At 55.0% G+C, this 10,725-nt stretch overlaps 1 protein-coding gene across 11 annotated transcripts; it reads right to left on the minus strand.

The window, feature by feature from the left end:
- Positions 1–547: 547 nt before the first annotated feature.
- Positions 548–10,335, minus strand: ZNF683 (zinc finger protein 683). Of its 11 annotated transcripts, none has more exons than XM_059137090.1 (7): positions 10,287–10,335; positions 10,088–10,153; positions 7,117–7,237; positions 6,286–6,634; positions 3,972–4,651; positions 1,986–2,114; positions 548–941 (listed from the first exon to the last, which is right to left on the minus strand). In XM_059137090.1, the coding sequence occupies exons 2-7, from the start codon at positions 10,111–10,113 to the stop codon at positions 726–728; spliced, it is 1,521 nt and encodes a 506-aa protein (XP_058993073.1). In that variant the 5' UTR covers positions 10,114–10,153; positions 10,287–10,335; the 3' UTR covers positions 548–725. The 11 variants fall into 11 exon arrangements, with proteins under 11 accessions (XP_058993073.1, XP_058993074.1, XP_058993078.1 ...); XM_059137091.1 differs by having other exon boundaries at positions 7,117–7,241; XM_059137095.1 differs by having other exon boundaries at positions 7,117–7,375; positions 9,995–10,153; positions 10,287–10,305.
- Positions 10,336–10,725: the final 390 nt, after the last annotated feature.

Below are 10,725 nucleotides of genomic sequence, written 5' to 3' on the forward strand. Positions count from 1 at the left end.
TCCTCTCATACCCACGAGGGCGCGAACGGAGCCCCTTGCTGGAACGGTTATGAATGGACGCTGACCTCCTTGTGTTCCTGCCCCGCCACCCCCATGGTGATTGGGGGCTTAGATCCTGGCATGTACAGAGGGTGAAGCACACCCCACTGGACCATGGCAGGGAGTACCAGCGAAGCAGGCACACTGGCTTCCTAGGAACTGAGAGGAAAGTGGTGGGAAGCAGCAGACGTACATCTGGGCAGGTGCTGGAACCCTTGTTCAGGAAAGAGAGCAATGTGCCCAGTGTTTGGCAGCACAGTCTGTACCATGCTGAGTCCCAAAAGGCTGGACCACCCGCTGGCAAGCTGAGATGGGAGGGCCAGGACCAGGTCAGGGAGCAGGACCCAAATTCAGCCGGATGTGGATGGCTGCCAGAGCCCCTACCCCATAAGCGGGCATCACAGGCTCTCTCTGGTTGCATTCTGTGACCTGCTTCCAGGTGAGGTGTGGAATCTGACAGATACACAGTGGCTTCCCCCTCCGCAAATGAAGTCCCAGAGGCCTCAACTTGTCACAAAGAAAATCTTTTAATTGTTCTGCTCCTGCCCCCTCCCCAGGGCAGTCCTGGCACCAGGGCTCAAACTGGCTGCCTGCACTTTCCCCCAGATGCCAAGGACCGCTTTGACCTTTTCCAGATCCCAGCCCATCTGCTTCTCTGATGGCAGCGCCACGAGATCTAGGGCTTCCTAGTGCCATCGGGCAAGGCAGGCAAGAGACGCCAGGGACAGGTGGGCGTGAGCTAGGCGGGGAGGCTGTGGCATGTGCAGGCGGTGGTGCAGCTTCAGGTGAACGTGCTGGGTGAAGCGCCGGGGACAGACACTGCACCGGAAGGGCCGGGCCCCAGAGTGCAGGCGCAGGTGGGTCTTGAGGTTGCTAGAGTTGCTGAAGCGTTTGTGGCACATCTGCCAAGAATGGGCACAGGTGTCAGCTCTGCCCATGTGGCTGGCTCCAGATCTCTGCTCCCACTCCCTACCTTGGACACCCCTCCCCACACCACCACCACCACCACCTCCCTGTGCCTGCCCAGACCCATGATTTCTCCTGGGACGCACAGTGTCTGGCACATTGGAGCCAGGCAGACCTGGGTTAGTATCATGATTCTTACTCCCTGTGTGACCTCGCATAGGTGACATCTCCTGTCTGAGCCTTGTTCTCCTTATTGGTAACTACTAATTTGTGACTATTAATACCTAACCTCATAGGTATGATGGACCAAATGAGATCATCACACAGGACCCTTAAGCATGGGCCTACAGCCTTCGTGAGCGTCATTAACATTTACTGGGAGCTGCCACATGCCAGGAATTGGTCTCACAGAGTCTTCCCGGGGACCCTGGAGAAGCATGACTGAGTCCTTGTGTAACTCCTCTAATACAGTGAGAAAGCAGCAGCTCAGAGGAGGAGAGCCACTAGCCAAAGGTCACACAACCTGGAGGGAGAGCTGGGATCTGTACCCAAGTAGCCCAGACTTAGAACTACGATGCTTCTTTCATGCCTGGGGAAAGAATTTCTGCTGTTCTGACCTCCCAAGGGATGTATCAGGACTCAGAGGGAGCAGGAGCTAACACCCAGCTGCTGTTATCGCTAGTGTTTGTATACTTCGCAAGCACCAGGCCTTCTCCTTCTTCAGCAACCCTGGGAAGTAGGTTACCGGTATCCACTCCCTGGGACCTCCCAGCTTTATTATTCTCCTCCCTTAGACGCACATCTCTAGTCCTCGCTCCAGGCCTAGGGAGGGACCTCCAGGTTCACTTTCTGGCCCTTCCAGGCTAACAAGGGTCATTGTCACTTCCCTCCACCTCCCTCACTGCCTCCACCCTTGCCTCCAGTCCTGTCTCCACTTGCTCAGGAGCCCTGGGGAGAGCAGGCTACAGGGCCACCCGTCCGAGAGCCTGGAACTACTCACCAGCCTGCAGGAGTACAGGGAGGGGGAAGGAGGGTCTCACCAGGCATTCATGGGGCCGCTCCCCCGTATGCACCAAGTGGTGCTTCTGCAGGTGGGCCAGCTGGGTGAAGCTCTTCTGGCACAGGCCACATTGGAAAGGGCGCTCCCCACTGTGCACACGCAGATGGACCTGAGCCAGGTGTGGGAGAAAGGCTGCCAACTGCCCAGAAGCCTCCAGCAGGTCCTGTCTAAATCTCTCCCCACATCCCCACAGGACCCCTATTTGGCATCAAGTTTTCTGAGTGCCCTTGCTACCCTATCACTGCCTTCATGGCCTCTCTTCCATTTTTTCAGGATGCTCTTACTCTTTCTGGTGCCCTGTGGACTGGGAGGGGACAGTGATCAGAAGGCTAGGTGAGGGATAGCCCATGTAGATCTTTCCCGAGCAGTGCTGCTCTAAGTGTGGTCCACAGGGGCGCCTGGGTGGCTCAGTCAGTTAAACAACCAACTCTTGGCTTCAGCTCAGGTAGTGGTCTCAAGGTTAAGCCCTTCATTGGACTCCATGCTTAGTGCAGAGAGCCTGGACTCTCTCTCTCACCCTTCCCCCTGCTCTCCCTCACTCTCTCAGAAATATTTTTAAAGATTTTATTTACTCATTTGACAGATCACAAGTAGGCAGAGAGGCAGGCGGAGAAAGAGGAAGGGAAGCAGGCTCCCTGCTGACCCGAGCGCCCTATGTGGGGCTCAATCCCAGGACCCTGAGATCATGACCTGAGCTGAAGGCAGAGGCTTTAAGCCACTGAGCCACCCAGGCACCCCTCAAATAATCTTTTAAAAAACATTTATTTAGGGGCACCTGGGTGACTCAGTCATTGAACATCTGCCTTCAGCTTAGGTCGTGATCCCAGGGTCCTGGGATCGAGCTTCATATCGGGCTCCCTGCTCAGTGGGGTGTCTGCTTCTCCCTCTCCCACTCCCCCTGCTTGTGTTCCCTTTCTCACTGTTGTCTCTGTCAAATAAATAAAATCTTTTAAATTAATTAATTAATTAAAAACATGTATTTATTTTTTTGAGCACGAGCAGAGGGAAGAAGCAGAGGGAGATGGAGAAGCAGACTCCCCGCTGAGCAGGGAACCCCACCCCCCAAGCTGGGTTTGATCCCAGACCCCAGGACCATGACCTGAGCCCAAGGCAGATGCTTAACCAACTGAGCTACCCAGGTGCCTCCTAATGCAAATAATCGTAGGGAAAAAAGTGTGATCCACAGACCAGCAGCATCAGCATCACCTGGGAGTGTGTGGAAAATGCACATTCTCAGGCCTTGCCCCAGACCAGTTGAATCCAAAATCTCTAGGGCTGGGACCTAGGAATCTGCATGTTTCCTAGCTCTCCAGGTTTGAATCTCATTAAAGCTTAAGAACTTACACCCTGGAGGACCGCAAAGGGCCGTTCTTCAACTTCAGTGTGACCAGCACATGCAAAGAGCCCTGACACACAGACAAGGGCCCTGTTGCCCCTGCCCCGGGCGATGTGGATGACAATGCCCACAGTGACACGCTGCTTTGTAGGGTGCAAAAGGCTGGTTGTCAGGTCATCAGGTCCATGCTCTAGACTCACTAAAATCTATCCACTCCCCCACTGGACCTTCAAACAAATAAGCAGGAGGAGGCTTAACAGGAGATCCAAAAAGGTAGTTGTTCAGGAAAGAGGTTTGCAGTAGACCTTGAGAGGCTAATATCAAGGCCTAACCTCACCCTGAAGTCCAAGTGACCTCAGACAAACCTTTCCTTCACTTTTCCCCTTTTTTGACTGAAATGAGATGTGCTCAAAGATAGTGTCTTAGGGTGGAGAGGACATTCGTGGCCATCTTGTTGTGCATCCCCTTTCTGCAAACATGACAGTGAGGGACCCAGTGAACCATTCCAGCTCACAGCCTAGGGGCTGCCCAGAAGTTGCTCCAGCTTTCAGGTCCTTGATTCTGGAATCAGGATAGGAGGGGGCCATGGAAAGATGCTGAGGGGAGCAACAGAGCCCAGGAGGTGGATACCTTGAGGTTGGAGAGCTGCCCGAAGTTCTTGCTGCACACGTTGCACTCGTACAGGATTTTGCCATTCTCTTTCTTCAGTGGGTAAGGCAGAGCTGTGGTGCCTGGCCGGGAGCCTGTGGGTGCCCGCCTTGCTGGTGCCGCCCTGCCCACGAGCTTTGGCCCAGGGGAGAGAGTCCTGGCAGTTCCAGGACCTCGATCCCAGGCCGGGGAAGGTTGGCTTTGGCCAGAGGCTTGTGAGGCCCCTGGGTAAGGATACAGGGTCTCCCTCTGGGCAGTGGGGTGCCCAGCCTCATTGGCACTCATCGGCAAGCTGGTGGCATAGGAGGGGTCTGGGGGCAGCATGAAGAGGGGGGGACATTGGACAGAAGGTGGGGCCCCATAGGTGAACAGGTGAGGTGGAGGCAGAAGTGGATACCCAGGATAGAAGGGGTAGAGGCAGAATGGGAGTTCTTCGGAGATGGGAGTAGGCAGTGGGCAGGAGCAAATGGCCAAGGGCCTGGGGCTCTTCCTGTTCTGCCAGGGGACTGGGGAAGAGCCGCTGTAAGGCGAGAGGGATGGGCAGAGGGCCCCCTCGCCAGCTCTTTCCTGCTGGCCTCCCCTCTTGTCCCTGCTCGCAGGGTACTTGGCTGTGAGTTTCTCATCATCAGTGGAGCCGGCCTGCAGCCCTGGTGGCTGGTGCTCTGAGCAGGAAAAGAAAGACGGTTAAGGCCCAGCAGCCTGATGGAAAGTTCTGCTCCGTATCTATCCGGCCCCCTAGCTAGCTGGGGGTGGGGGAGCTCTCTGGCCTGCCAGCCTGCTGGAGGACTCGGACAGAAGTTCCCCTTCTCGGAGCCTCCCTGGTCTGCACTTGCCGACAAAAGCTAGTGTTTATGCAGCGCTCAAGCGTTTTAGGGAGAGAAAATGATTTGAGAAGCTTATTAGACATCCAGGTGGAAAAGTCAAGTAGGCAGTTGGATGAATCGGTTTGGAGTTTGGTTGGTTCGTTGGCTGGTTTAGAGTTGAAAAGAGAGGTCCAAGCTGAAGACATACGTCTGGGGCCCTGCCTGATGAGACCACCAAAGGGTCAGCTAGATCTGCTGTGTCCAAAATGGGTAGTCGCTTGACACATGTGACCCCATTTCAATTAATTAAAATAAGTACAACCAAAAACTCAGCTCCTGGCTCATATTAGCCACATTTATGCCAATTTTTTTTTTAAAGATTTTTTATTTATTTATTTGACAGAGAGAGATCACAAGTAGGCAGAGAGGCAGGCAGAGAGAGAGGGGGAAGCAGGCTCCCTGCTGAGCAGAGAGCCCGATGCGGGACTCGATCCCAGGACCCTGAGATCATGACCTGAGCCGAAGGCAGCGGCTTAACCCACTGAGCCACCCAGGCGCCCTCATATTAGCCACATTTAAAAGGCTCGGGAGGTATGGTAGCAAAGAGCACAAGAAGAGACGAGTGTCCCTGATTGCAGGAAGTTCTATCAGACCGTGCTACTCTCCAGGAAGTGGACAAGACAGGAGAGGAGGGAAAGAAGGGGAGAGAGGAGACCAGAGCAGGGGAGGGGAGGGAAGAAGGCTCTGGGCTGAGTTCCGGAGCATGGCGTTATTGAGGAGGTTAAGTAGAGAGGAGCTAGCAAGGGCGACGGAGATGCAACAGCCAGGGAGAAGGGAGATAATAAGCGAGGAGGGACCTCAAATGAAATACTAAAAAGAAAAAAAATGCCACAAAGTAGACTGTCTGCTTGGGTCCTCGTTTATTCACTCAGCCAACCTCGCTGAACTCTTGTGCTCGGTGCTGGGGAAATGCGGGACGTGGCCGCATGGTTCCCACGTGGCCTCCCGAGTTCACAAGTGTGCAATGAAAAGGTGCATTACAGTGCAACAAATCTAGAACAGCTCCTGCACTCCCGCAAGAAGCAACTGGCCTCAGTGATGTGGCCAAAGTCACAGAGCCAGAAGGGGCAGAACCAGGACTCCACCTCCGCTCGCTGGCTCCCAATCCGCGCTCCTGTCCTATAATAAGGACCCTTCTCGCTCACACATTCTAGGCCAACAAAGCATCACCGTCAATGCCTGGGACTTTGGCTACATGTACTCCAGATTTCCCTGCCTGAGAAAGCCCCTGTCCACCGCCTGTGGCTCAGGTGTCACCCTGAAACCACCCCCCACCAAGGCTAGGACTCCAGGCCAAAATGTGGAAGTAAAGCGCGCCTGAGGCTCTGTCCTCATTGGGGACACTGGGTCCCCTCCCTTTCCTGTCCTGGAACCTAGGAGTCCTCCCCCGCCTCCCACCTCCAGCCAGGTGCGGCCCTCTGCCCTGGGCTTACTTGTACTCAAGACATCACTTCTGAGACTCTGCAGAGCTGTGCTCAGTGGTGTCAGCTCCAGGGTCCACAGGTACAGGTACAGGCCCTGGGGGGCTGGTGCCGGTGGCAAGGGGTGCAACCAGCTGGCCCAGGATGAGCCACGGGAGTCCACTGTGTCAGAGAGTGGCCTGCAAGCTGAGAAGACCTGGAGAGCAGGAGGCAAGGGGCTTCGGGGTGTGGGGCTGGGGTACCTGTGTCCCCGGAGCGGTTCCAGCTCTAGTTTGATGTCCAAAAGGAGAAGAAAAGCTAAGAGCTGCCCTCCACCACGTCTGTCACTCAAATGGCTTCCCCAACCTTCAACTGAAAATTTCTTTCCTCAGGGACTTTCATGCCCATGCCAGGATTGCCCTCCCCTCCCCTCCCCTCTAGAACCTCTCACTAGCCATGTGCTCTCTCCCACCCTCCCTTCCTGACCACCCTGGCCCCACTGGGTCTCAGACCATCAACTCTGCTTTGAACGGAGCCAAGATGAACTTGGAGAAAATTATCATCAAAGACTGAAAGCCCCCAAGGTGGCCCTGTGCTAAGGCCCAGACCACATGCTAAGCCAAGCATCCCACAGGCCCCATCCCTTCTGACACCCCACAGGAGGAGTCCAGCCCCTGGGGCCTGGGAGAGGACCTCTGGCACCTCAAGGGCCCTTTGCCACAATGTGCTGGGTGGGGTGGGGATGCCCAGGACCAGGGAACAATGGGAATCTGGTTCCTTCAGATTTTTCCCCACTTCATCCTGACATCCTCTCCCTTCCATAATCAGGCTGACCTCAAAGAGGGGGCTGGGATCCCTCCTTACCTGGTCACTTTGGCAGAGCCGGAAGTCCAGGCTGGAGGACAGGGAGCCCCCCGTCTGCCCTAGAGGCTGAGCCTTCTGGCAGCAGTGCAAGTCTGGAGCAGATTCCCCCTTCATGCCCTCACTACCTGGGAAGACAGGTCAGTCCCAGTGAGCAGGAAAAGACCTTCAAAGAGGAGCCTGGCTTCTAGAGCTGACCCTTCCACCAAGCCATCATGTGACTTGAGCCAGTTGCTGCCCCTCCTGGCCTCTGCTTCCCTGTCTGCAAAACACAAGGGGTGGACAGGTTGTGAGGGCTTGTGCTGGCACGTAGAGGCCAGTGACAGCTCTCTTGGTAGGTGCTGGAAGGGGACTGAAAGGAGACACTCAGAGGTGAGGAGCAGAGCAGGCCTTATCCCCATCCCTAGGGAAGAGGAGGCTAGAGAGGAAGGTCCTCATGGAGGCTACTTCTAAACGAACTCAGAGACCTGAAGGAACATTCCAGATTTTCTGGAGAATACCAGGAATTGAGAAGCCACTCCCTGCCATGCTGGGAAAGGCTTCTGCCTCCTGCTAACCACAGCCTCCCCGCCAGTGGGTGCCCCTGCACCCTTGATCATCTACACGACTTTTCTGGGCAGCTGAGGGACCCTTAGGGCCCTGCCACCCAGACTGCCCAGGCTCAGGTCCCTCAGCAGGAAGCATCCGAGGGAGTAGGCCAAGGACCTTCTGGGTCCCCTGACTGGCCTGACAGGATGATGCGCCGATTCCTCTGCTGCCGACTCAGCCAGCGGCCCCCTTCTCCACCTTCTCGCACTGCAGGCCACACAGCACAGGGACCACCTCAGCTCAGCAAGTGATCCCAGGTTCCTTCCCATTCTCAGGAGTCGCACCTCTCTTCTCCAGCGCACCCGGGACCCTAGCACATAGCCTCGGGTCTCTCAGCCTTCCAAAACCCAGACTCCTTTTTCTCTTCCCGGACTCCTCCCAGCCCTGCCCAGCAGAGGCTTGTCACCTGCCTGCACGAGGCTCGTCACCTAGTTCTGCACAGGTTCCCTCTGCGGGATGCAAGGAAGTGGGCAGGCGGGCAGCCGCCGCGGCTGGGGCCCAAGGGAGTATGAGAGATGACAGGAAGGTGTTACACTTGAAGTCGCCACAAATAGGAAGAAGGGGGTAGGCGGGCAGGCCGGGGAGGGGGGGCCCTGCAGGACCTGGTAAGAGGGAACCACCCACCAGCCCTGGCCTACCTGTGGCAACTCCACAGGACAAGGTGCTGATTTTGGACCACCTGAGCTGGGGCTACTGGAAGGTCAGCGTGGGGGGTTGGGAGTTAGGGGCATTGCTATGTCTGGTTCTTAGAGAACCCATGTGACTGAGTCCAAGAGGGACAGAGCAGGGCTGAAAGGCTGGAGCTGGGGTCCCTCTATAGGTGGGGGCCCAGCCGAGATAGAGGCAGGTAGTGGTGATGATGGCAAAGACAGTGATGGTGAGGCAGGGACAGGAATGGGCACAGACACAGATAGAGCATGTAACCCAGAAGGACATGGGGTAGAGAGTAGGAATCTGGTGCCACAGAGCAGGAACCCACGAGGCAGCAGATACATCTTCCTCTTTCTTGTCCCAACTCTGGTCTGCCTATCCCAAGAGCCTTTCTCTAATCCAGATACAGCACTGAGGTCCCAACAGGGACAAGAGGTAATTCAAGGACATTGCAAAATGCTTGTAGGGCATGACAAGATAGCGAAAGGGAAGCTCCATTAACCAGGAAGTAGCTTTTTAGGCCAAGCAAGTTCATTATTTCTGTGAACGAGAAAAGGTGCATCATTTCTAGAGACTCAAATTCTGCCCAGTGGGTGTGTCTGTGTCACACAATGTCTGGCATTGTGTGACACACAGCCCCAACCAGTCATCAGACTCCACCCAGCCATTCCATCTAGGTGGCCTGAAGCACATGGGGACATCTTGGACTGTCTGCCATAGGCCAGGGCATGTTATCGGTGTTTCCCTGCCCGCCCAGCCCCTGGCTGCTGACCACCTCCACTGTGGCCTCCATCACTTCCTATCATAATTATCTTCCCACATAACTGACTCCTGCATGTCTGGGAGTGTCTCAAGGACAGGGACCACTGTCTATGCATTTTTGTTTCTTGTGCAGACATCTGTTGGGTTTTTTGTATGCCCAGCTTGGGGAGCTTTTCCCTGACATGAGTCTGAGGGGAGGCAGAAGGCGACTCCCACTATAAAAGCCAAAATAAGAAATAAAAATCTTTTAAAAAAGTAAAAGCCACAGTGGCCACACACTTAATTCCGACCTCTCACTCCCAGCACATGATACAGACACATGACATGGACTGGGCTGATTGGATGCCCCTGTCCAGATGGGATCAGAAGTCAGTGGCCCTGAAGTGACAGCTTCGTGGAGAGTCCACTCTGCACATGATGCCACATGGGCTTCTGGGGCGGCGGCGGAGAGAAAGGGGTTCAGAGAAGGTGGCAGAATCTTCTCGAGGCTGATTCTGAGGTGTGTGGTCCTGGGACTCCCAGCCTCCCCTGACCCAGCCTGTTCTTCAAGCCTGCCTCTGCAGCCTTTCCAGATATTGTGAGTTTCCCCCAACAACTTTTAAATGAATTGCTTTTCCTAAATCCTCCCAAAAGGGTTTCTATAGCTTAAACTGAGAATCCTGCATAATATATGCACAGAAGATGAAGCCACAGGTTTCAGTCTGGAAGAGTCGAGGATCAGTCAGTGGTGACTTAGCTGTACAGACAGCTTCCTGCCTTTCCCCGATCAGCAGGAGGAGCTCCTCCTGCAGCACCCCCTGAAGTCTTGATCCACCCAAACTCCATGCACCAAAAGCCAGGGCCTTCCCAGCCTCCAAGGCCACAGGCCTGCCTCCCTTACCTCTTTGCTGGAATCACAGGGGAGCACCCACAGAAGCCCTCAGCCCCATCTCCCGAGGAGGAGTCACACACACGATTGGCTCCCATCTTCCACCTGCCAACTCCATCTCCTGCTGGCATCACACTCTGCTCCCAACTCTCAAAAAAGTCTGGATAACCTCTTGATTAGAAACAAAAAGGGAATCGACCTTGGAGATTTCTGGATCTCCAACCCCTGAAAGGCCTGACTAGGATGTCCTGGGAGGTGGGCTGAGGACACCGTCCCTCAAGTTCCCACCCCAAACAGCCTCTACCTGTCAACCCCTTCTTTGCCCCCATCTCTTGGGACCTGCTAGGTCTTCTGTCCTGTCAGCCTCTGGGTCCACTATGATGTCATTAGCCAAACTGTGATGTCACCATGTCTGACATCCCTGGGGCGGGTGACACAGGCAGGGGACCACAGCCACTTAGCCAGGGAACCTGCACAGATGCCTGGACTCGGGTTGAGCCAAGTCCTCAGGGAGCAGAGGGAATTGGCAAGTGCTTGTGGAGAGGAAATAGCATTCGTGTCCTTCTGAGGTCAGCGGGAGACACCAGAGAGGACTCCGACAAGAGCTGGAAGGCTGGACAGGGGTCATCAGGCTCCCAGCTCATACACACTTACTTTTTCCTTTTTGTGAATGACAAAATAAAACATACTGAGGGTAAACATTTCAAACAGCAGAAAATAAAAAGACAAAAATGGAAGCTCCT

Source organism: Mustela lutreola, chromosome 10 (genome assembly GCF_030435805.1).
Source record: "Mustela lutreola isolate mMusLut2 chromosome 10, mMusLut2.pri, whole genome shotgun sequence".
Lineage (NCBI taxonomy): Eukaryota > Metazoa > Chordata > Mammalia > Carnivora > Mustelidae > Mustela > Mustela lutreola.

What these genes read in the sequence shown, in the direction of transcription:
- ZNF683 (XM_059137089.1), bottom strand. Translation starts at nt 7,970, where the DNA reads ATGGGAAGGAACCTGGGATCACTTGCTGAGCTGAGGTGGTCCCTGTGC. An exon ending in TCGGCGCATCATCCTGTCAG is followed by an intron (nt 7,238 to 7,839) that starts GCCAGTCAGGGG and finishes CTTCCCAGGTAG; the next exon opens with TGAGGGCATGAAGGGGGAAT. An exon ending in AGCGGCCCCATGAATGCCTG is followed by an intron (nt 942 to 1,985) that starts GTGAGACCCTCC and finishes CATTCTTGGCAG; the next exon opens with ATGTGCCACAAACGCTTCAG.